The following is a 26,564-nucleotide window of genomic DNA, read 5'->3' on the forward strand; positions in this document are numbered from 1 at the left end:
TGTGTTAAGGTCAGCTGACCGTGTCAGTTTAGGGCCTTTATTTATTCAGGGAAACTTCATGCCGCAGTGCTGCATAAACCAGTGAGATAGAGTTGTCTCCCAATCTTGCTGAAAAGAAGTTGTAGATAATCAGGATGGTGGTGGAGTCACTAGTGGCGTATTTTTCCCAGCACCCTATCCCCCTTGAAAACACATACACACACACCTATAAAAGGATCTTTATTAAACTGTACACACTTTCTCTTTACTGAAGAGCATGAGGGGGAATGGAGTGATACTAAAGCAAGCATTACAACTTTTCGGGAGGCGCAAGAACCTGATCAGCTTCTGAGTCACCACTCACTTCTGCCTCAATATTGAAGCTTCCGTGTAAGCAGGGAAGACATTTGCATGCCCAGTTCTTCTATGATCTTCATGATCTTCCTAGAGAACATAGATACTCAAAACAAACATATACCCCTTATTATACTGTTGCTGCCATACGTGACCCAGACACTAGACACTGGATTTGCAGCTGCAACACAGTGACAGAGCTCAACTGTAGTTCACAGAAGTCTACCGATTTCCACCAGCTCAGGACCCTGGCTAAATGCTGCGCACTTGCTTTAGTATCACTCCAATCCCTTGCAAAAGGCTTTTCCCCTCATTCTCTCGAGCAAAGACAAAGTGTGTATATAAGGTTCCTTTTAAAGGTGCATGCATGTGGGTCTCTAAAGGGGACAGGATGCTGGGAAAGAGTGCCTTTCATGCCACCAATAGCTCCATACCATCTTGATTAGTCAGAATTTCTTTTCCACAAAATAAGGTGGCATCTCCCACTGGAAATTCTTCATTTAATTGGCAAACACTATAGTCATCTTGGACCTTGATTACCCAGTCTTATTCAGTGTCCCCATGACATCTGGCTAATTGGGGTTGTACTGTACACAGTCTTAGCATGTTACTTATGGCATAGCCCTTATATGCCAGAAAAGCCCTTTTTACAGCAGTCTCAAGCTGACTTTGGGAAGAAAGCATTAGTGTTACTACTTGTTTGCAATAACATTTCACCTGAGATACAGGGTCTTTCTGCCAGTTGTGTTGAAAGATGATAAAAGCTTTGACACCTCCCTGTTTAAGGTACAAAGGGATTTCACACTCTGAAAAGCACCGTGTAATGTTTTCTTTGCATTAGTATGGCTGAAGAGAGCTTATGGTGTTAAAAGGGAAAGGAAGCAAATAGATATGAAGAGAGTCAGTCACTCAGTTTTGTACAGGCACACTGGTAGTCTTATCCCCCATATAACATCAGCTTCAGGATGTCAGGCTATCTTATAGGGGTAACTGTAGTGACACCTCCTATTTATGGTGCCCAATACTTCATTCAGTTTTTGTTACTTTTGATTTGAGAAACTTCATACCTCTATTGCTTGCTTGTGAAATGCTGTGGAGTTGGCAACCCAAGGTCTTCACGTTCCATGGCTCCAGAACAAACCCACACACTTCTTGGTAGTCCTTCTTATACATCAAAGGATTGATTTATGGCCAAAGGCCAAAAATCTCATGGGGTTCAATAAGGACAAGTACAAAGTCCTGCACTTAGGACCGAAGAACGCCATGCGCTGCTACAGGCTTGGGACCAACTGGCTAAGCAGCAGCTCTGTAAAAAAGGTGCTGGGGGTTAGAGTGGACAATAAGCTGGATGAGAGTCAGCAGCGTGCCCATGTTGCCAAGAAGGCTAGCAGCATACTGGACTGCATTGGTAGAAGCATTGCCAGCAGGTGGAGGGAAGTAATTATTTTCCTCTATTGTGCACTGGTGAGGCCATATCTGGAGTACTGTGTTCAGTTTGGGACCCCTCACCACAAGCAGGATATGAACAAGCTGGAGAGTCCAGCAGAGGATAACAAATATGGCAAGAGGGCTGAGGCACATGACTGATGAGGAGAGGCTGAGGGAACTGGGTTTATTTAGTTTGCAGAAGAGAAGACTGAGGGGGATTTGATAGCAGCCTTTAACTACCTGAAGCTAGACTGGTTTCAGTGGTGGCAGATGGCAGAACAAGGAGCAATGGTCTCAAGTTGCAGCAAGGGAAGTTTAAGTTGGATATTAGGAAAAAGTTTCTCACTAGGAGGGTGGTAAAGCGTGGGAATGGGTTACCTAGAGAGTTGGTGGAATCTCCATCCTTGGAGGATAAGGCCCAGCTCAACAAAGCCCTGGCTGCAATGATCTAGCTGTAGATGCTCCTGCTTTGGGCAGGGGGTTGGGCTAGATGACTTCTTGAGGTCCCTTCCAACCCTAATTTTCTATGATTTCACATTTTATACAGGAGCACAATAGGTGTCCATGATCCACACTATATGACATTGGTCAGGCTGCTGTTGGAGTACCGTGTCCAGTTCTGGGCGCTGCACTTCAGGAGCAATGTGGACAACATTGAGAGGGTCCAGAGAAGGGCCACTCCCATGGTCAGGAGGCAGCAGGGCAGGCCCTACGAGGACAGGCTACGAGACTTGAACCTGTTCAGCCTCCACAAGAGAAGGCTGAGAGGGGATCTGGTGGCCATCAAAAAACTGGCCAAGGGAGACCAACAGGCAATGAGAGAGTCCCTGTTCCCCCGAGCACTACTAGGAGTAACAAGGAATAATGGCCACAAGCTGACAGAGAGTAGATTCAGGCTAGATATCAAGAGGCGCTACTTCACAGTCAGGGCAGCTAGGATCTGGAACCAACTTCCAAGGAAAGTGGTGCTCGCTCCTACCCTGGGGGTCTTCAGAAGGAGGCTAGATAATCACCTTGCTAGGGTTGTTTGACCCCAGCATGACAGGGGGTTGGACTTGATAATCTGCTCAGATCCCTTCCGACCCTACCAACTATGAAACTTCATCCCCCACAAATCTTTTTTCAGTAACTGCAATCCAGGATATAGTGGAAGGGGGAACTATTGTTTTCCGCCTATACATCTGATCCACTTAAAACATGATTGTTCAAATGATCCTACTTTACAAGTGCTCTGGATCAATCTGTATAAATGACCTGTCTCCATTATCATTTACCACTAAGTTTTACCCAAGGTTTTCTTCCAGATCACTGATAAAGATGTTGAACAATACTAGATCAAGAAGCGATCCCCATGGAAAGCTTTTCAAAACATCCCCAGTAGATGACAGTCTTTCATTTTAAGTTACTTGTTGAGATCAGCCTATGGTAAATGGATTAAAAAAATAGCTAACTGTGTTGATTTTACATAGCATCTCCTTTTTTACAACATTGTCATGTTGAACTAAGTAAAAACCTTATGGAAGTCTAACTATATTTTGTCACAGAAATCTCCAACCAAACCTGCAATACAAAAAAAAAAATATCTTGAGTGTCTTTGTAGAACTGTGCGCACCCATATGAACGCACATGCACACATACATACGCGTGCACACATGCGCATGCTTTAAAAAAACCGTTTTGATCAACTTTATACTATCATCCTTTTATGAATGGATCCCCTACCAGCCTTTACATTTTTTTCCAGGGCCAATATCAAGCTCACTAGTTTATAATTTGATGGCGTACGTATGACTATTTAAAGACACGTGTGCATCCAGCGCTATTTTATGGACCGGAGACATGGCCCCTAAAGAAAACTCAAGAAAGGATACTGAACATGACAGAGATGACAATGCTCTGATTGATGTGTGGCATGACAAAGATGGGTAAAGAGGACTGGTGAAGGTAGTGGAGGCATCTAGGAAAGTACAAGAGAAAAAACTGGCATGGTATAGGCATGTTCAAAGGAGTCCAGAAGAACATGTGGGAAAAGAAGTTGCCAGAATGGCATTACAAGGGAGACAGGGAATAGGAAGATGGGATGGGGAGATATAGCAGAGAGAAAGATGAGAGAGAAGGAGTTGGAAGAAGAAGATACATATGACTGAAGCCAGTGGAGAGGCAGGATCCGGAACAGCAATCCCATTTAGATGGGAAAAGTGAGGGAAGAAGATGTATGACTATTTAAAAAGTGTCAACAGAACCATGAATATTTTTTCCAGTCTCTGAATTGCTCTGTTCTCCAAGTTTGAAAGAGATAAAAGTCAACTTCAGAAAGTTCCTAGTTCAATTCCTACAATATGCTTAGGTCCCAGAATTGTAATTATTTTGGATTTTAAAAGTTCATTTAATCAATAGCTGCTATTCTGTATCCTCCCTAGTTAAAGTTAGAATAGAAAATGTTGCCATTTCACTGTAATATATGGATAGATCATCTTGTTTCTTGCTAAATCCAGAAATACATTTAATACTTTGCCTTTTCTCTATCTTAATTGATAGGTTTATCTTTCTTGTATAGTATCAAACATCAGTTGTTAGGATTTCATTTGTCCCCAGTATATTTAGAGCAATGATTCTCAAGCAGGGTACCATGGTGCCCTGGGGTGCCACAAGATCCTTTTAAGGGTGCTGCACAATACCAACACTGTTAAGTGTGCGAACATGTACACATGATTTACAAGATAAACCCACAGATTTCAAATAGGAAACCAGAGTGTCAAAAACATTGTAACATGCTGTGGTCTTTCTAAGTTCTTTGCAGCAAAAGAATTGTGCTGTTATTTTTCCATAGTCAAAAACGCAAATGAAATCTAAGAAGAGCTGACATATTCTAGCTGCGCCTTTAGTCTAAAAAAGTTGAGGAACACTGATTTATAAATCATTCTTGATCCACTGACTACAGACTTTTTTAACAGCTTTTGCTTTTTTAATAATTTATACAAATTGGAATTGGGAAATATGAATACTATCAATTTCCCTTATCACCCAATTGTTATTTGTTGCTTACTACTTTTAAGTGCTACTTGTACTTCTAAACAAAGTCCTTTGTTTTTGTAGAGATTAGCACACCTGTGGCAGGGGTAGGGGGAAAGGACATCTACTAATACATTTCTCGACTCTCTCTTAATCATCATTCACTTTTTATGCTTAAAAATTCTCCAGCTTTAGCTTTACTCACAATCTTTCTGAAACACAAAACAATCAAGCCTTTTAAAACATGTAGTATACGTTACCAGTCAAGCCCATATTCGGCTTACAAGACTTGATCATTTGCACTGGACTAACCATCAGTATTTTGGTTAGAGAGCAACATATTTTTTCTCCCTCAGACTGAAGCCTGATATAGGATGACTTTTGTCAGCAGCAATCCTTCTTGTTAGAAAATTGTTTAAATTTCCAAAACCCCCAAGGATGCCTTACCTTTAACAGTACAGCACCTCCAGCATATCTCTTCTCAAACCACAATGTCCTATGATGATATGATGTTTCATTCACCACATGATGGGCAAGGGAACTACACCTCCTATTAGACCTGATGTTTATTACTGAACAGAGTAAAAACTTCAGACTTGGAAGTAGTCAGTGGAACAAAGTCTTCCCTCCTCCAGGAGTGTAACCTAATTACTGTGGAGTAATTATCTCTGACCCAGTAACTGAAATTAGTCCATGCAAAGTAGAACAGCTGGAGCTTGTGTACAGCTTATTTAGCATTGTTTGAATCCCCCCCCAAACAATTCACCTGCATGTCCTATTTGGAAGCATTTTTCTAGGGTTAGACAGGTTGCTGCCTGAGGTGTTTGCTCCCTTACAGGGTGTGTCATAGTTATAGCAGTTTAGGAAAATGGAGCACAAAAATCCTCTTATTCCCCTTTGATCCTGGGCTCCCTGATCATGTTCTTCCCAGCTGATGGTACTCAGGTGATCAGAGTAGGAGCCGATTCCTGCAGTGCTTACTATTTCTAAAGTGATAATAATGTAAGGAAAACAAAGGCCAGAAAATTTCTGCACTCAGCTCTAGGCTTGAATCTGGATCTTTGCTCCACTTTAAAGCATTATTTTTAAAACAGGCTTTTCTTCCACAGTTTCCATGTTGTTGGCAGAGAGTTGTCCAGGTAACTGCTTTCATCTGAAATTGAGCAAGCAGATGTCTACAAACTTTCATTTTCCCCAGCAGTCACTTGCCACAGTCTCATTCGTAGGCTGTATTTTTTGGAAGGGGGGGGGGGTGGCAGGGGATTGATCTTTTAAAAATCAATCTCAACATTCCATGATTAGAGCGCTGAAATCTATTTCTTCAGCTATCATGCCTGGCAGGGGATCCCAGGGCTGCCCCCCACAGCTCAATGTGCTGCGGAGGAGCTAGCTGGAGCACAAGGGAGCTTCAGCACAGGGCAGCCACTGAAATGACACATCCTCTTGCCCTAGCCAGCTCCTCCAGTGTCTACAAGTACTATAGTCCTGTGGACTAAATTAATTTACTCCAGCCTAATAGGGGTGCACGTTTAGATGCTGAGACATACTGCACAGTTAATTATTCAACTGCGCAGTAAATGTCTTGTGTAGATGAGCCCACTGACATTTGGTTCAAATCCTCCAAATTATTAAGTATCTTTGTAAGGTTTAAAAAAAGAAAATCTTCATTCTGTTGCAGGATTCATTTTGCTGTAAGCCCTTTGCTAGACCAGATCATTAGGTTGTGCACACCTGGAGAGTTCCACTAATATCCCGCTAGCATCGCCTTTTCACACCAGCAGAGGGTGTAGATGTGATAAAGGAGTGACACCAAAAAAATTAGTGATTGATATAATCCCCACCGTGTACACGAGCAGGGCATATGCAGCTGTATAGTGTACTGCAATCTGTAATCCTCCCATGTTCTCAGGAAAGCATGCTTCAGTGCTCAGTGGTGGCTGTAAGGAAAGTCTCTTGTTCTTTGCTAAAGTGGTTGAAACCCCGGTTCAAAAAAGGGAGGGATAGCATGTGCATTGTCTGGAAAATAGTGCCAGCTGGTCTGCAGGGAGCTCACCCTTGGAGGTTTCAAGTGTTGTACTCCTGGCAGCCCTCAGGTGAGGCACTTCCTTTCCCCTGAAGAAAGTGGGGCAAGGTCCTGAGCCACAGCTCATTCTGGTTTACAAGCTATAAACAATGAGGCAGAGGACATCTGATGTTCTAGTGCTGTTGAATATTAAGAACTAAAAGTAATCATACATAGGGAAAATCTTTTCTCCACCAATGCACATCTTATCTGATGGGCAGCAGAACCAGTGCTGCATTCTATGGGTGCTCATATCTCCCAGCATCTGGGACTTCTGGTGGGCAGAATAGGCATCTAGCCAAATTACCTGCAACCACCTAGAGCCATACCCTGGCCAGAAGAGGCAGGGGCACAGGAACTCTGGGGATAATCTCAACTCTAAGATTGCATAAGTGCTCATGCTGGCTCTGCTGTGAATCTGTAGCACAAAGGAAAGGGCATGTTTCTGGTACAAGGAGCAGAACCTACTGCTGGTTCTGAGAGTATCTGGGTGATGCAAATTCAAGTATGGTTGTAAGCAAACATCATACTTTTTTGCAGTTTTAGCTCTTTACATTTAAAATAATCAGTCCCACCTAATGTTGCACTACATAGTAAGCACAGAATTTAAGCCCCCTGCTGTCCTTTGCCAGCTGGTCAGTCAGTCAGAGGCCCTTTCTACTACAGATGTCATAAGTGTTTCTATTTCTCAACCTTCCTTTTTCCAAATAGCTTTGGAAAGGTTTTCAAAGTTGCACGTGGGATCTGCACTCCCAGCTCCACTTTTGGTTCATATGAATGAGGAAAACTATTCTCTTGTGGAGGCATTTGAAATTCTTCATCTCCCCTTTGTTAATGAAAGCCCAGCAAAAACAGTTATCACCTCTGACCTCCTACATAGGCCTATGCTCAGTTTCATTTGAGACAATGAGGAGTAACTAAGGGCATCCTTGAATATATCATTGACCTCTGCCAGCAGATTTAGTGTCTCTGCACTACTCTGTATCCACAGCACCATAATTAATTTCCAATTACTTAGAACAGAAGCAAACCTCAGGAGTCACGGGTTTGGGAAACTGAATCTGAAAGAAATTTCTCTAATAATGCATGCAGTTTTTATAGCTCTAAATAGAAATGGTTTTAGTTACAAAGGATACATTCACTCAAGTTAAGGTCTAAAGCAGGCCTAAGGCCTCATACCAGGACCTTACAGTATGGGACTAGTAATTACTTCAGACTTTATTTCTATTAACGCAAATGACATAATTCTCTTATGGGCCAGGAGGAAGTGGAAAAACAGACTGACCATGCAGGTATGGTGTGACAGTCCCTCTGCTCTGCTTGTCCTCCTCTCTTGAAAAGGATCCTCTTTAGATATTCTTAGTTCTAATTCTTTAATTAGAAGTTTTAATTTCTGCATTTTTAAATGAAGCTAACTGAAAGGAGCTAGGCTCCGGACAAATGGCAAAGCTTATGTTTCAAAGTTAAGTCTGCTCCCTCTGAACCCGATGGTGAAATTCAAATGGGCACGTCTACATGGGACACCTTAATGTGCTGTGGACTGTTCTACTGAGCATTAGCGTGTCATGGCAAAAACGTTTTAATGCGCTAATGCACAGTAGAATGAGTCTACTGCATATTAAGCATCACAAAAAAAGTTTGCCCTTGCTTTAGCGCAGCTACTGTGCCTTTATCTAGTACCTCATATTAGAGGTACTAAACTTAATGCACAGTAGCAAAGGCTCATTAATGTGTAGATGCACCCAATGAGTGCTCCTTAAAGAAGAGAAAAATAACCAAGCAGTGGGGTTCTCAATGATAAGATTCAGGTGTCCACTCCTAACAGACCCTGGAGTTGTATTGGGACAAAAATGTGAAGCTCAGGTTTCAAAGTTGTTTAAAAATAAATCAAGAGGCAAACACCTAAGAAGGGAATCACAGAAACACTGAGATCCAAAACCATTTATTGAAATGAAAAGGATGGGAAGTTACTGCAAAACCAAGGCTGAAGACATAGAAAGAATGTTCTTTTATGTCAGGTTTCTTAATAAAGAGTGGCCATAATTTCTGATCCTTTGAATAGTCTATTTTTTCATTCCAAAGGATGCTCCTTGAGTGCTTTGGGAAGATATTATTTTCTCTGCTGGAGTGGCATAAAAATATATCTGTCAGTTATTATATACATATGTATGGATTGTATTTCTTTTGTGGGAAAATATCACTATGTCAGTATTTAAAATTAGCATTATACTTTTCTTTATCATATTGCAAACTTTTCTGTACAGAAATCTGAATCTTCCTCTGAACTAGTTAAGTCCACTACTGCTCTGCAATCTTTTTAGGCACAGATGTAACATATGGCTTATATGCCAGTCTGCTCCTAATGTCCAATAATGAAGTACCTACACAGAGCTCCTGTAACCTGAAATAGGCTTAGTGGTTTAGTTCCACTTACTGCCAGAACAAATGCTAGGTACTTTGACAACCAAAACCAACCAATCTGGGCATATCACAAAGAATACAGCAAAACCACAATCAGTGACATTTACTACAGCACATCTAATCTATGGCATCAATTAACAATAACATCTCTTACAAATTTTGAAGTCCAGCTGTGAAATGACCCATATAATAGGAAAAAAATAGGTCATTTTTTCTTTTTTTAAACGTTTCCATATGACATGGCTGACAATAAGACGAAACACATTTGTCAGCGAGTTAACTCTATAAGCAATGACCCTAACAGTCTCTTTTCTATGCACAGTTCTAAAGTCTCCTCCAACTACAGTTGCAAACTTCTATCAATTAAAAAGCATCTGGGAGCCCAGAGGGAAACTACTCTTTCCAATCTGTTTGCAGCTTGTGGAATTCCACACCTTGCCTTTTATACAATAGTGCAACTTTGCCAGAACAATAGCCTCGCTGTTGAATCTCTGAACTGAACAATGGCAACAAAAATGGCCTAAATTTTCAAGACTGGCAAAATGTGGTGAAAGCAAACAACCTTGCATACCAATAGAACTACAGATCAGTTTAGTGCAATAGAGAACTCTTTTCATCAAAGTGCAAGCTTTGTTATGTTAATGTCACATCTGCAACAGAGCAATCCTTGTTGATATTGGGACGAAATTTTTAGAGCAATCAGTCTATGTATTCAGTTTAAAAGACAACAGAAAGAGACATAAACTGGGTCAAAACATTTCAAAGCTGATTCTCCTTTGTAGTCAGATGTGTCAGCCTTTCTGTGCATGATAATCCTGCCAGAGAAACTTAGAAAGAACAAGAAAGAGGCTCTCAAGTTTGGAATCCTCAAGCTGATGAAGCAGAGAAGACAAAACTCTCAGACAGTCTGAGATAAGCATATAAATAAGATGTTATGAATGCCAGCTGTTTTTACAAGTGCATAACAGACAGATTCACTGTCCCAGTTTGCATGTGAAGAATTAAAAGTTGCCCTCCACCCCCAAGCTGTTGTAGATGCAACATTAATTCTCAGGTCAGTAATATCTTTGTAAAAACTAAACTCCATCACAAGATAAAATGTCTTCCTCCTTTCTGCTCACCCCTGCACATCACAATCAATGTGATACGATGTCAATTAAAAACAGAACAAAAGAAAAAAAAACACAAAAAAAAATACAGAAGAAACAAAAATAACTGGGAGAAATGGTTCTATTCTGTAACTTCAACACAGCTTTTTCTCCATCTGGTCTGTGGATAATTCTGTTTTGTCCAATCTAATCTTCTATTCAAAGATAAAAGCCACTGCTGGAGGGATTAGAATGATTTGGAAGCACTTCTGTGCAGGAATGCAGCTTGTTGGAGAAATCAGGGTTTCCATTGGGCAGGAGGCCGTCTCCAGAGTATCCCACATTAGCATTGCTTAAAACACAATCATTTTCAGGCTAAAAGAAGAGAGAGAGAGAGAATATTTAAGATACATCGGAACATTAAACACGGTAGGCAAAAATGTAAGGTGTTAGCATGGGAGACCCTATATCAATTCCACACTCCACCAGACTTACTGTGTGATTTAGGGAAACTCACCCCAGTTTTCCATCTGTCAGAAACAGTATTCCCCTGCTGCACAGGAAGGTACCTGCACTAACAACTGTGAAGTGCCTGCCAGTAATAGGGTCAGATAGGTACCGTAGGCAGTCCTGGAGCTCAGCCACCTCACCTAGGGCTCAATTCTGTGGAAAGGGGCATATCATGCTGTAGAATCTGCTGTGCATGGCAAGAAATACTCTCTAGAACAATATTCACTATGGGCCTGATCCAATTCCTGTTGAAGCCAATGAAAGATTCCCATTGACTTCACTGTGGGATGGGCAGAAGCTTAAAACAGAAGCTAGTTTTGAACACCAATGGTTTTGCAAATGATTCGTGATTCGGGGTGCCAATGACAGACTCCTGAAAGGGACTGGATTTTCAGAGGGCAGGTGCTCAACATTTTCTGAGCATCCAGCCTTTTCAAAGGGGTCTCAATATGGACATCCAAACACGAAGATAACCCAACCCATTCCCCAGAGAAGTTGTGGAACTTCCTTCACTGGAGGTTTCCAAGAGACTGAAAAAGTTTAAGGAATATGAATCCTATATTTGTACAGGACATTGGACTAAAGGACCCCTGAGGTCCTCCCCAATGGGTCCCTTTTGAAACATCTTGGACCAGTGGCGACACATAGAGGATATACGGGGGTGCACCCCCTGACCAATCGTGCTCCCTGCTTAGGCGATGAGCAGGGAGGGCAGGCGGGAGTGCTAGTGTTGCATTACAGTACCTATAATTGTTTTAATTGCTTATATTGCTATTTTAATCATGAATTATTTAGCCATTAAGATAAAGTTAATCTTGTTATGATTCACTTTTCATACTATTTTAATCAGTCGTTGTTGTTCTGGAATTAACCATCTATTTTAAATTTCCTATTGCTTAGCATATATATATATATATTTGACCTACTTAAATTTGGTATAAGAAAAATGCTTATGTAAGGTGTGTGGTATGTCTGGCATGTTTGAAAAGAAGTAAGGAAAGAATGAATTATGTATGTATGTGACAATGTGAAGGAAGACAGCCCTCTTGCAGCAGGTGAAAATAGCCTTCTGTGGTTTAACAGTTAAAGGTTGCAGCGACAGATTCAGCAGTTAAGGACTGCCAAATACTAAATCATGCCTTCACCCTGATGGCTGAAGACTACAAACAATGACCCCCCTGAAGATTGCAGACTGCAAAGCCAGAAGATCATGTCCTACCAATCCCAGCCTGCCAACAGGACAAGGAGGATGACCTTCGTGTCCGACTCAGCAGAATCCATAGGCTTGTATGGATAGCTATCACTATAAAGAATGAATACAAAGAAAAGGCTTTGGGTCTGTTCACCTGCAAGAAGGAGTTTTGGGTGCATCCAGCAACACCTGACTCCATTCTTCGTGGTCGGTCTGGCTGGCCACCAGAGTGACCCAAACAACTTTAGAACTTGGTAATGCTTTAACCTTTGCAGGACTGTCTAACTATCTGTGTGTGTGCACGTTTCTTTTGTATGAATGTATTAATGGGTATGTATGGGAATGAGTGAAGCAGATAGCCTTACTGTTCTTTTTCTTTTCATGTTCCATGTTTTAGGTTCCAATAAATGTGGCGTTGTGCCTTATCCCCTGATAAGATCCCTGCTTGTTCTTAATTCACATTGTACGCCCTGTGCGGAAAACACTGGTGCCCCCCCCACCCCCCCGTGAGCACTGGTTGGGGAGTGGGAGCACTGCGGCTGCCTCCCCGCCAGTGAGTTTTGCTGAGGTAAAACTCGGTAGCAGACACTGTTTCAGTGCCTCTGGACAGAAAATTGCACAACTATTCCCCCATCCAGAATATAGTAACATCTGCATGGAATGCCACAGCATGTACAGCCTCATCAGATTCAGAGCGCCACCATGCCAGCACAGCACTCCATCTGCAGGTCATTAGTTGCCTCCATTGAAGCCTTATGTTGTACTTCTTGTTCTGGAAGCTCCATTGTGCAATTTCCCATTAACACAAAACAAGACAAAAATCCAGTTATGGTATAATGGATTTCTAATGAGAGCAACCATACCTGTAGCCCAAGACATGGATGACTGCTGGGGGGGGGGGGCACGTTCCCCCACTTGACTAAGGTGGCACCAGTCACCCATGTCTTGGAGGAGTTGAGGTGCCATTCAGTGATAAAGGATGCCAGGTAAACAGGAAGACAGGGATGTAATACTCTAGAGCAGAGGTGCGGAACCCCTGGCCCATGGATCAGATCCTCATCATTTGGCCTGTTGGGGAACCCTGTGGACTGTGGCTGTGTATGCCAAGCAGTGTGAGACCCAGTCCTGGCACACACGGCAGACAGAGGCAGCATAGGGCTTTGGAGCTCAATCTCCATATGTGGGACTGAGCAGAGGTGGCATGGGACCCTAGGGGTGCATGGGGGGCCAGAGGTGCATGGAGCCAAGCGGAGGCTGCTCAGACCCCAGACAGTAATCCCCACATGCAGGATTGGGCTGAGGCAGCATGGGTCCCAACCCTGGCGCACAGAGCCCAGAAGAGATGGTGCTGAGTCCACGGCCCCAAGCATCCTAGCACGTAGGATAGGGGTGGTTCAGGGTCCTGGGGCCATGATCCCAGCAAGCAAGACTGGACGGGAGCCATGTGGAGTCCCAGGGCTCCAATTCCAGCATGTGCAGCCAAGTAGGGATGGTGCAATCCAGGTCTGGCCATACAGGCCTGATCCTGGGGTATAAGGTCCGATCCAGCCTGCAGACTGGCTCTATGCCACTCATTTTGTCCATGAGGCCCAAATGATGAGCACTAGGTGTCTGAGGCCACTTTATGCCCTACTGTTGTGACTGATGGCGAGCAGTAAATGCAAGTCTAGAGGAGCAAGGTTCTGTCTCTGACCTCTAAGGCATCATGGTTCCTTAAGGATGTTTCATACAGGTAAGTGTTAAGAACAACTACCACTTGTGGCACTAATGGCCAGTTCCACTGCATCCCTCTCTTTCCATGTAGCAAAGCATGGATGCTTGTATACTACAACAGACCCCCTCCCATGACTTCATCTAGTTTAGCACCAGGAAACTATGCAACAGAAGGGCTCTGAGCTGGTGTCTCCCTCAACCAGCATGTCTACACCAGGCCAGCATGCGTGACCACAGGGTGTACTGACCCAACCGATCTGGATAGTTCGGGCCCTTGACTCCCAAGAACTGATACTGAGACTGGGTCTCCCTCTGAGGGAACAGTGGTATGTGTACTCAGCACTCATAGTGTGCATGGGTGCTGGTGCAAGATGCTCCTACTGAACATTTTCAAGCCTTAGTAGGGAGGTAAGAGATTCCTACCCTGCCCCTGCTTCCATGGCCCTAAAAGAGGAAGAGGGGGGGGGTCCTCCCACTGCACCACCTCCCTTGGGCTGCCTGTCCTGCACTCTTCCCTGGGACTTATCCTTTACTTGATGCTGTCCCCTGATGAACAAATGGCTGTATACCTGAAACACCACCCAGTGTAACTGCAGTCACACCAACTGGTCCTGCAGGAAACTGTGACGCTGTACAGTCTTTTTCGGAAGCAACAGAAAAAATAAAATGGGCAACCAGTTGCTTTCAGCCTGGTTTCCAGAGAGCTGGGCACTCACCATTTTTTATAACAGCAGTGGAAACTGGGGGTCCCTAGCCTGTACTAACAGCTATTATCATGTGCAGCTGCTCACCTGTGTGATGCACACTTCTTAGTCTGGGATACCAACTCAAATTTCATCAAAACAAATCCTATAGAGCACCAATGTACAACTGTTGATGCATAAAGTGCATCAAAGGAAAAGTGTATAAAAGAAGTCCCACAAAGTCTTCCAGTGGGATCCATAATGTTTAGACATTAATGAAAAATGAAAAATGGAGAGAGCTGCAGTTCAAGGGCTATGGCTCAGGTTCCCTCAGCTTTGAGAGGCACTTATTTAAGTGCTTGCTTCTCACAGATTCTTTTGGGTTACAGCCATGACAGACCATTCTGCTTCATCTCATCTACCCTCCTGCACAGGCTAGAAATCCTCACCCAGGGATCCCCACCTCCACCTCTGAACACAGGCAGACCTCTGGTAAGATGTGTCTAGCCTTTGAAGGGACACACTGAATTTTCCTGAAGGCACAAAGAACCTATGCCATGTGGGGTGGCTGTGCCAGTCCTTGTACTCTGGTGATTTCAGCTGGGATGCTCCAAGTATACAGGGGCCCAGCTCTCAGTGAAACTCTTTAGGGCATCAGGCTTATAACTCTTTTCAGTGCTCTACACCCTGGGCATTTAGCATACTTCACTCCCAACTCAACACAACTGTTAATAGTGTTCCTGCCTATTGCAGACACGCTGCAGTGGGCTCTGAAATTATCCTTATCAGTCAAATAAGGGTGTGCAGTAGGATGGGGAGTGGGGTTCAAAGGGTATCCATTGTATAATTGAACAACATGGGTAAGAGCTGGATAAGATTGCAGCCTCTGTGCTCAGGGGAGTGCAGGGCCTATTTCCTCCACTTAATGATCTGGGGTAAGGGAGGAGCTGGCACTGTCGACCACCTCATGTGTGCAACAGTAGGCTTGCAGCCTTTCCTTTCCTAGGGCTGTGTACCTGTACCTGTACACAGCCCTTTCCTTTCAAGGTGAAAGGGTAGATCCTTCCTGGATGGGCAGGGGGCTCTGCATCCCCTGGGTTGTGCCTAAACCTAGTTCTAGCCCTGTGTGGGTACTATGTATACTTGGTTAGTAAAATCTGTAAGCTATAGATCTCATCTAAAGTGCACTGAACTTAAAAGGGAATCTGTTAATTTTCTTGGAACAACTTAGAGCAGGGATCAGCAGCCTTCTGACAGCATGAACTGGAGGTTACAACTGGGCTTTCACTGTGGGCTGGAAGCCCCCCCTCCAAGTGACTGGCTGCCAGATTCCCAGCCGCCTGTGGCAAGGGTAAGCTCAGACACTGAGGAGCAGCAAATTCTGCAGCAAAGGGGAGTGGTGCAGAGCAGTTCCCCAAGACTGATTCCCCAAGCCAAACTGAACCTCCCCAGGGCAAGTTGGACCTCTCAGTGGGCTAGATCTGGCCCGGAGAACCATTAGCCATAGATTGCCAGCCTTGGCTTAAAATGAGCCTGTTCAACTTTGGTGCCCCTGGGCCAGCTGCATGTAGCCCCCACTTGTGGTATGCAGATTCCCTGGGCCCTGCCACATGGACTGCAGAAGTGGCACATGGTCTCTTCTGCTTTCCATGCTGCTGTGGCAGCACTTGTCTCTCGCCTGCTGGACAAACCCCCTGCTCTCTATGTGGGCTGCACAGGTGGCGCATTGACCCCTATGCCATGCTCTGCCACATGGAAGCAGGAGAGGCAGCCAGCAGGGCCTGTGGATGACCCGTTAACTGCTCATGGGCTGCGATTAGCCTGTGGGTCATCAGTTGGACAGCGCTGTCTTAGACAAATGTGCCTTTGGGATGTCCGGTATCAGGGGTGGCCAACTTGCAGCAAGTGTGCCACAAATGCCATGGGCAGCTTCTGGACATGGCATGTGGTAGACTGGGGAGGGACCAGGGAGCAGAATGAAGAGCAGCAGACTGGGCAGGGAAAGAGGACTAGCATGGCACTTGGAAAGGGGCAGGACTCAACTTGTTGCACATCCATGAAAAACATTGACTCCTGCTGGTCAAGGTGTACCTATCTTAGTTCAGGGGGCTGGACTAGGTGATGTCTTGGGGTCACTTCCAGTTCTATACTTTTATGATTTCAATCGGTGTTCGGTCAAGGCCCTTGCTGGGATCCATCTGGGTAAACACAGATTTGGGCCAAAATGTGCTACGAGGGCACGAGCAGAACTCTCAGGGAAATTAATGTGGAAAAGCTTGTTGTACAACATTATCTATGCTCACACCATCATTGTTAGGTGCCAGCCGGCCCAGTAGATCCAGTCCAAACTCTCAGCTAATGAAATCCCAGTCAGACTACAAGCAATAGTAGTCTCCTGGGATGGTTACTCATGGTCAATGAACCAAGAACATAGGCAGGAGGCATAAATGAGTAAAACAAGATCTTCAAACCCTTTCACACTACAGGGTAGCCATTCAAGGGAATTGTGCTCTAGCACCAGAGACTGTTCCAGTATTCCAGAGCCATATTGGCTCCATGCCATGCCCCTTCATGCTACCACCATATGGCAAGCGTTTTTTTGCACAGGGCCTCAGCCCTTCAAGAGCAGACTCCAGGTGTTCATGCATCCAGACTAGGATGGGAAATGTACTAAGACTAGCTTTGCACAGTGTTCTTCCCCAAGCTGCCCTGTGCACCACTTGGTACTGTCCAAGGATCTGCACTGTAGGCAGATCACACAAAAGTAAAGAGAATCCAGTGCTCAGAGTACTTGTTTGAGACCACAGTCCACTCTGCTCCATGTAAGCAAGTCACATAACCCACATCTACATGGTAAGTTACAGCACCTGGCAGCAGTGATCTCAAGCATGGTGCATTAGTCCAGGTGGGCTGCCTCCTACAATGAAAGCCCACGTAGCCATGCCCACACAGTACTTTGGGCAGGCTAATTAGCATCACTGAGTGACAGAGGTAATAGACCCATGGCACCAGAGAGACACGGCTGTATTAATGCCAGTTTCTGAGGTAGCCAGTTCAGAGGAACACAACATGCCCGTGGGCACAGCTGCTGAATGAGTAAAATAACTGTGTACATGTGGCTTGATTAGGAGCCAACATATGTGACACGCACTCTGGAAATCTTTAGCTCAAACGCAAAAGAGGCCCTTACCTTAGGACTATTCTCCCTGTTTAATAATGATGTATATATGCCGTAAGAGTTCACAGAGTCCTCCTGTTGGCCACCAATGTTCACAAAGTGATCCACAGCTGAATTCGGAAAAGGATATTGGGACTCTGAAGGAACTGGGCTTGGCTGCTTTTGAGAAAGAATCTGATAGGAGGATGGGGGTAAAAATCCTGAATATGGAGAGATATCCTCTTGGGACCCTCCACTATTCACTGTCTCCATATCTGCCAACCCATTCAAGTAGAAATGAATTGTAGACACTCCTGTGTTTGGCACTGATTCAGAACAGACCTGGGGCTGGGAGTTCAGTTCTTGCTGGACGCTATAGGTCTCTGCCTGTGCTGGAAGCCCTATTAGCTGGGAGCTGTAGTCCTGCCAAGTGCTAGTCCCCAAGATGTGCTGATTGGGTGAGTCATGGTTACACAGACCATTTCTTAGTGACTGCTGACTAGTTTTTTGTTTCAGCTGACCTTGCAGCTCTATTTGTATCTCAGCCTGTTTTTGCTGGAAGCAGTGCTGGGTTTGCACGGGTGGGGGCTGTTCCTGTGGTAGGAATGGTTGATGTACTTCATGTGTGGCTTGAAAGCCAACTTCCAACTGCCTCCCGTTTTGCTTGCATTGATAAGGGATTTCCATGGGTTGATGGTGATGGGTTGAGGTTTGCAGGCTTGATCCATGAGGCCTGACCCACTGGGTATTCTGCTGCTGATTGCTAAGGGCGGACTCTATGAACTGAGACAGACCTTCCACAGCTGGTCCCCTTGGTGACCTCCACTGCAGACCATTATGCTGCGGCTTATCCTCATCAGTTTGCTTCATCAGCAGGGGTGCCAGCTGACTAAGTGCTGAGTGTGACAGCTGCTCCCACGGCTGGCCAGTTTGCTGGTTCTGTGTTATGACGTGCTGCTGCATTTGCTGCGAAAGCTGCAAGATCAGTGGCTGCTGGTTCTGCTGCAAGTGCTGAGGGAGGTACTGGGAGCCTTTGTCTTGCATGTGGGATGGATACATTGCTGGGTGTTTGCTTGGATTCTGGGCTGAGTCTGGCAAGAGGAAGCCCTGTTGCACCCCTGTAGGCTCACCCTCATATTTGTTTACAAGAGAACCATGAATATAAGACAGGATTTCATTGTTTGTTAACAGATCATTAAGGGATGGAATATAATCTGGGTCCATTTCCACCTTCACCATCCTCTCATCTAATAACAGGAGCTCCAGGTCTTCGGCATTCAATCCTAGACTCTCCAGGGCATTGAACAGCTCGTTATTTGAACAGTTTTCATCACTGCTAATAGAGAGAGAGTCTAGGGTAGATAACAGCGGGTCCCCTTGCCTCAAGTTGACTAGCTCCTGCTTGAGACCATTTTCTCCAGAAGAAGCTGGATTAGCAACTGCATTCCAGGAATCTCCTCCTGTACCAAATAAGTAAGATTCACCTGAGTGGTTAAAAAAATTCCTGCTGAAGGAATGCTTGGGGGTTGTAGCTGGTTGGGAGACATACACTGACTCATCTTGTCTCATCATGGCACCAAGGAGGGAGTTTGGGTCCACATTGTCCTTCTGGGACCTCCCTCCTTTACTCTGAGAATTCTTCTTGGATTTGCTATTTTTACCTTTGCTTTGGAAAGGTTCAAGAAAGCTGGGAATTGGGTAAGTTGTTTGGTACAGCAGTGCCTCCCCCGTAGCAAAGGTAAAAGGTAGATGCATAGATCGTTTCCTTAGATGCTCCCCTCCTTCTTCATCTCTGCAAAGAATGAAAAAAAGTTTTGTGATGACATGCACCCAAAGAGTCAGCTTGACAGAGACATGAACAATGAAACCAATAATTCTTCATCACAGAAGTGAAGATCACTATTCTTAGAACACATGGTTCTTTGTGCTGAGGAATCTTTACAAATTGAATTCTGCAGACCTTCTATGTCCTTTGGGAGGCACTGTGAGAAGATACTGGATGACTCTCATTAAGGCTATGACACTATCACTTCAAACCCAGAAGCCACAGAAATCAAATATGAAGGAACTCTGTGGCTCCAACAATGTACCCCTTCAATTAATCAGAGGGGAGAATACCCTGGATTGTGGGTGCTGTAGCTCAGCCAGAGATGCTGGCCTACAGAAAAGAAAGGGAGCTTAGCTTCATCAGGGAGTGGTACCCCATAGGGAAATGCACTTAGTAAGGTGTCATCGATTGAGTCTGCTCCAATATACTGCAATTACAGGGTGCTGGAGCAGCCTTGATGCTCATGTATGGGTGCCCTAAGTCCTGCTCTTACTGTAGCACAGCCTTGTAATGTCCACCCTTCAGACAGAATCTACAGGACATATGTGAGGTCATAAGTGACATTTCAGAAAGGCCCAATTCTGACCTTACACTACAGTAAACCAGGAGTGAGCCCATACAGCCATTACATTAATGTGAAGCTGCTGTGAGATCAGGAACAGGCCTGAAATATTTCTTTCTGTGCTTTAAAAATATTTCAATGTTCTCCATGGCTCCTGCCACCAGCAATGAGTGAGCACTGAAGTTCTTTCCATTGCAATCACTGCCTAGTTTGTGTCCATCCTGGTCCTTTGAGGAAAGTAATAAGCAAGATAGTGAGCTATGAGGATGAAGCAAGTGTCCTTTCCTACCGTTAACATCAGGTCCTCCTTACTGATTGCTAGAAAATGGTATTCAGAGGTTTGCTTTTGGGAACTGGCTTGTAGGTAAAATAGATATATATATTAGAACAGTGGTCCAGGGCAACGGCAAAGGTTAACTGATTTCTAAAATCCTGTTTGTGACAAAGTTTCCTCAAGGCCCACTGTATGACAGAGGCAAACAGCAAGCAGACACACAGGCTGTGAAATTGAAGGCATGTACCACAGTGTTCCATGATATGAGATAAGGGACTCTGCCACATTGACCAGCTCACAGTTCTCTGCTACAGAGCCCTTGGGATTTCCAGTTTTGGTAAACAGACCAAATTAGGAGGACACTGGCAAGAACCGAATGAGGATGTGTGCATGTGATGGGTTTGTGAAATAAAGGAATATACTGACAGGACAGGACGTGGAAAGTCCTGACGACCACAGAGAGACCAATCAACACTGCCCAAAGATGAAGAGTCATCAAAGGAGGAAAGGATACAAAAGAAAGAATTTCAAAGAAATCAAGGGAAGAAAAGGGTCCCTGAGAAGGGATCCCAAGGTCACTGTAGACAGAGGGCATACCACCAGTCCAATTCACCCGCCCCACTGGGGGGGCTAAGGGGGGGGGGGGGACCTTGGCCTCTGACCTCCAGGCTGCTGACATCTGACATTCAAAAGAGAACAGAGTGAAGCCCACTACTGGCCAGATGTACCTTGACTCTGTGAACCCTGGGACTGGTAGATATAGAATTATTTGCATTATTCTTATCTGCTATTACTGTGTATCAATATTATTTGGCTATTATCAAATGGAGAGGTCATGGTCAGTTTGAGGGTTTGGGTCCACCCAGAATAAGGTATCTGGATCATAAATCCAGTGCCAACACTTATGAAGCTTCTGACAACTCAGGAGAGTTTAGAAGCCCTGCAGGTCTGCAGCCCCACACTTACACAAGTGGCCGTTGTGTGGCAATGATGTAGTCAGGTTTGCCGTTCTTGTAGACGAGTCTGGCATTGGCCTGGACCCACTTCCAACGATTTTCTTTTGTCAGGAGACGGAAAACAGTCAGGCCACTCTCTCCAGTTTTCATCACTGGAAAAGATGTCAAATGAAGGTGATGAGCAAAGCTAGACTTGCAGAGACACAGGCAGTGCTGAGCAATTTGTGGGTCTGAGTGATACTGACATTGCTGTGGGATCTTCCAGCACCATCTTGTGGACCCCAGGGCACCCTTCATTACAGGCTGCCCAAGCAATGTGCAGCTGACCAAAAGCCACTCACAGAAAATCATTTTTCTCCATCCAGGCTGTAGGTTAACCATCAGTGCTGCAGAAACAGCTCCTTCTTGTACCCTGAGCTAGGCTGTGGGAGGAAGGCGACACTTTTCCCTTCCAAAGCCCTTGCACAGGTCAGTAAGACAAACAACCTAATTTACTGTTAGAAAGTTGCAACCCTACAAAACATAATTTGTCCAAAGAGCACTCATCTACGCTAGCTGATCCTGGCCATCACAGCAACATTTTGAGAGGAGAATATGTTCTTTTAAAGAAGTCCACAACAATATTGTAACGTGAAATACTTTTTATATAACTTCTTGGTAATTTCTTTGATGAAACTGTGAAGTAAAACTCCCTGCAGCAGTGGGACAGGCAGCAGTACAAGGACATAAAGCTGGAACCTCACTTGGTGTAAACTGGCATTGAAATCAACAGTGTTACTATTTACAAACAGCTTCCTTAGAAACATATTAGCTGTTTAAGAAGGTAGGTCAGACATAAGACAGAGGCCTAGTCTACACAACAGCGCTCCACTGTGATGGCAGAGGTACCCTCCTTTCTGCTAGCAGAGGTACACCTTTCCTCTCAAGTGAAAAAAGACTTCTGCTTGTGTCTGGGAGCTGGCAGAAAGTGCATGTAGTTTCTCCAGTGCCTACTGCCAGCTTAGACAGGTTTTTCAGCACTACACACGTGGTCAGCACAGCTGTTGCAATGGAGCTACTTAGAGCCTCCACAAGCACATGGATATGCACACATTCTGGCCACTGGATGACAACAAGGTTTGCTGCCTGCTATCTGCCCATCTGTTGGAAGACCCAAGTAAGTGTCAATAAGGCCTGAGTTAGTTAGTTCCCCATTTGAAAAAAAGAAATCCTCAGGTTAGGACATGGAGAGGATGGATAAAGAAAGGGCCATTTAAACAAGGATTTCTTCCTATCTGGCTGCTTTTGCAGAGCAGCATATCCTCCTGTGGCTGAGCTGTGTCAGAGAGATTGTTAGATGGCCTTGCTTTTACATGCAAACTGTATTCGGTCAGGTCCATCCGAATCAGTGTTGTTCAGCAAGCTTTACATTTTGTACCAAGCAGAACATAAGTGGTTAGCTCTCTCAGCCTAAAGTCAGGCAGTAGGTAGGGCAGGATGATACCTTAAAGACTAACTCAGAGGTATGAGCTTTCATATGAAACCACCTACTTCATCAGGTACTATATCCATATTGCAGTGAGGGTAATTTCACTATCCTGGCCCACAGGTTGAACCAAAACTCCTTCTGAGGCCCTTAGTAATACAAAGAGGCATCCCCTCAAGTCCTCAGTGAAGTGCTTAGTATAGAAAGGCAGATCACATTGGGAAAAAGTCCCTCTGGCTTGAGTGAGCAAACTGTTCAAGGGCTTGGACTACAGACTCATGCACCCATCACAATTTGACTCTAGTGGCCCCTGCCAAAATCCTAATTAATCTGAAAGTCAGGCTACAGTGCACCAAGAAAGCTAGGAGGAAAAGGGGTTTTTTTAAGCCTTACTTCTGACATGATTTTCAGCACAGTGCAGCATATCAGCAGCATGGATAAACTGGTACCCTGTACCACGCATCCGCAGCTCCACTTCTGTGTAGCCCAGAACTATCTTCCCTCTGCAGGACAGACAGACAAACAGATTAATGGGCTTGCAAAAAATCAACTACTCTATGTCTTCCAGTAATATTTACAGTCCTGAAATGGCAACATTGCCCCTAAATAATAAGGGCAGCCTGTGGCTCAGGCTATGAGTAAGAACCCCTCCTGGGTTGCCCAGTGCCTAAGTCTGGCCACGTAAAAGAAAGTAGCATTGTTCATCCACCTACTCTATCCCCAGAACACATGGGTAAAGAATATGTTGAAGTTTGGTTCTTGATGACTGGAGTGGCCAGTGAGAGCAGTGGGGGTTATTAATGTATAGCTGGCCTCATGGAACAGTAAACCCCCCATTCTGCAGAACACTTCAGTGCCCGCCTAAATCCCATTGATTCCTATGGGGCTTATCAGCTGCTTCAGTGCTGAACTGAACAGGAATGCTTTGCCAGTCTGAGATCCATACCACTGCCCATCAGCCTAGGAGCAAGGGGAGAGCCGTGACTTGCCAGTTTGCCTAACTAACCACACCTCTCAAAGCTATATACCTCTGGGCTGGTGTAAGTTACACACACCCCTACTTCTAGGGTATTAAAAAGGTCACAGTAAGGAACACATTAGAGGCCTTGGCATGAGTGCCTTTAGCTTGTATACACCCTCCATTATATAAAGATAGGAACTGCACGTTGTTGCTATAAATGGGTAACTCAAACAACAGAAATTTTCAGCTTGTCCACACTGAAGACGGGCTTGCAAGGCCAGATTCCATGTTTTCGCGGATCTAAAGAGGAAAACAGTGACTAAGCAATTTGATCATTGGAACCCACCCAAAATAATTAAACTCCATTACCAAAAAGAACAGCACTCACTGTCAAGAATCAAAACCTAAAAACCTCTGAAGACCCTCCCAGCTGAACAGTCATTAAACAATGAATGTGAACCTTCATCTATAATGCGAGTCTCACCCATGGGTGTATTTTAGAAAAATCCTATTTAATCATATACACTCAGCTTCAGTACTCACTTGGCATCACATGCCATGGGTGTGAAGTCCAGCTTGTGCTTTGTTCTGAAGATCATGTTTTTGGTTCTAATCTCCAGGATGGATGGGGGCTGCAAAGGAGTAGAGATGGCAAAGAGAGCCAGCTGTGGTGGTAGCAGAGACCCATCTTCAGACCTTTTATTTTGTCCATGAAGAAACTTCAACCGTCCTTGGAGGTTTAAAGCCTGTAAAAGAAAAAGTTAGGACTCATTTTGAGAACCAGAATGAGATTGTAAAAGTAGTGCTTTGGGAAGGAAATCTAGCATTGAAAGCCCTGTGTAAAGAAACAAGCAAGGCCTACAGGAAGGACACAGAAGCCACAGAGAATCAGTTTATCGTGGCCGTCTGGTAAATAGATTTCAGATGTGCTGGAGCACTATAGTAACAACGGCATAAATGAGTCTGAAAACTTGGAATGTAGGACCTGCTCCTGTAATTTGGGCTTGCTTAAATTAGGCAAAGGAACTATGATTAGTGACCCTAAAGAGGGGTGGGCAAAATATGGCCCACCAACCAATTCAATCTGGCCCATGAGTGGACAGCCACCAACTCACTGTCCCACAGGGGACAGTGACTCTGGTGGCCATGTGGTGCCAGGCAGGCAGGGGGGACTGCTTTGGCCCAGCAGCACCAGGCATCAGCTGTGGACCCAGGCAGGGCTTCCCTCTCAGCGGGCAGGTGGCAGCATCAGCTGTGGATGCCGCAGACAGGCTCAGGAGCCTGGACACAGAACCTGCTGGCTGCATCCACAGCTGACCCCCCACCCTCCCAGCATGGTGGAAGCTCCCACGCAGAGTCCTGATCTGGAACCTGCCAGCAGCGTCTGCCATGGACCCAGGCAGGAGCTGCTGCCACGCCAGGTGGGTAGCATCATCTCTTTCTGTCTCTCTCCCCACTTCTCTTCATAACCCGGCTGAAGCTGATGCTGCCACCCGCCTGGGCTCAGATCCAGAGCTGAGTGTCGTGGTTCCTGGCAAACTACAGTTTCAGCTGGGTTTGGACAGGGTGGGAGGGGGAGAGAGACAGACAGAGAGAGAGAGAGGCAGGCAGAGCAACAGAGAGAGAGAGAGAGAGAGAGAGGCAGAACGAAAGAGAAGGGATGGGACGGGACAAGAGGAGAGACAGAGATGGATGTGGCCCTTGACAGGTCCCCAAAACTCATTAAGTAGCTCTCCAGCCAAAATAATTTCCTACCCCTGTCCTAAAGGCTGTGGCAGGACATGCCTCATCTACCATACACCTGAAAAGCAGAAAAATAGAAGAGGAAAGATTTGTGTCTACTTTCCATTTTGGCACTGCCAATTGCACTGCTCATAACACATCCCAATGCTCCACACAGCTCATGTTTTCATCTCCCACAGATGCAAAAAGCAAAAAAAGAGAGAAATGGTGCAGCTGATGTGCTTATTCACATCCTTCAAGAGGCTGTTATGGACTTCAGAAAATACTTCCATCTATAAAATTGTATCTCCCTTCAAAATGATAAAAAGGCCAACCCTCCTTGTTTAACACTGATACCATCAACTGTCAGATTGAGGGAACTGTCCTGGAAGTTTCTGCATCATCCCTTACTTTTGAAACCTTTCCAGAACCTGTCCTGGGCTCCTAGAGACATTCAGGAGCAACAGGGCATGCGTGCCTGCCATTACACCTGCCTATTGCTCTTGCTCCTCACTGTTAGTAGGAAGCCAACAGTAAGGTTGAGTGACCCTCCACCCATAACTAACATGCCTTGCATCAGACTGGCTATGATTTGACTGAGCAAAACTAGTTCACCCCTCCTGGACTCTGACAGGCTCCTACAATGAATCGACTTATGCAACGTGCTCCTATAGTAGCGTTGTTCCTGCTGATCACCTGCTTGGCTGCTGCCCCTGACACACTCATGTAGTGTGTTACTTTATGTTGAAAGTTTAACTATTTATCTGCTTCAGCTAATGTATCCCTTGCCTCTAATGCTCTTGGGCACAAGAAAGGAGTGAGTTACCACCTCCTTTTAGTCCTTGGTTTCTGCTTCAGCTGCAATCAGAGATTGTGATTTCTGACAACTGCTCACTGGGGTATAGGCAGAACCCACAGTGCGAAACACATTTTGGCCATCCTACAGCCAGAAGGCAAGAATGGCTTTTTGTCACCGCCCACAGCAGCTGCCTTTGAACTGATGACCTAGAAGTGAAAATCTTCACAGCCCATTACCAGTCCCCTGAGCTATCCAGTGCTCTTAGCATTTAGCATGATAAATTCATCAACCTTCATACAAAGGCTGCATCATCTAGGACCTATACCTGATCTTGAGTCATGCCAAATCTCAGAAAGATGAGTCAGTGGGAGCTGGAAGTGATCAGACCTGCAAAGCCC

General features: G+C 45.0%; 1 protein-coding gene across 1 annotated transcript in view; it reads right to left on the minus strand.

The window, feature by feature from the left end:
• Positions 1-8,761: 8,761 nt before the first annotated feature.
• Positions 8,762-26,564, minus strand: part of LOC102568094 (aryl hydrocarbon receptor) — a 94,328-nt gene continuing 76,525 nt past the window's right edge. The window contains exons 7-11 of the mRNA XM_006261671.4: positions 24,189-24,391; positions 23,078-23,187; positions 21,230-21,371; positions 17,633-19,391; positions 8,762-10,719 (exon numbers count right to left, since the gene is read on the minus strand). Of these exons, the coding sequence (XP_006261733.4) occupies positions 10,564-10,719; positions 17,633-19,391; positions 21,230-21,371; positions 23,078-23,187; positions 24,189-24,391 (2,370 nt within the window). The 3' untranslated portion in view covers positions 8,762-10,563. The remainder of the gene's footprint in view (positions 10,720-17,632; positions 19,392-21,229; positions 21,372-23,077; positions 23,188-24,188; positions 24,392-26,564) is intronic.

The sequence above is a fragment of the Alligator mississippiensis genome, chromosome 4 (genome assembly GCF_030867095.1).
Source record: "Alligator mississippiensis isolate rAllMis1 chromosome 4, rAllMis1, whole genome shotgun sequence".
Classification (NCBI taxonomy): domain Eukaryota; kingdom Metazoa; phylum Chordata; order Crocodylia; family Alligatoridae; genus Alligator; species Alligator mississippiensis.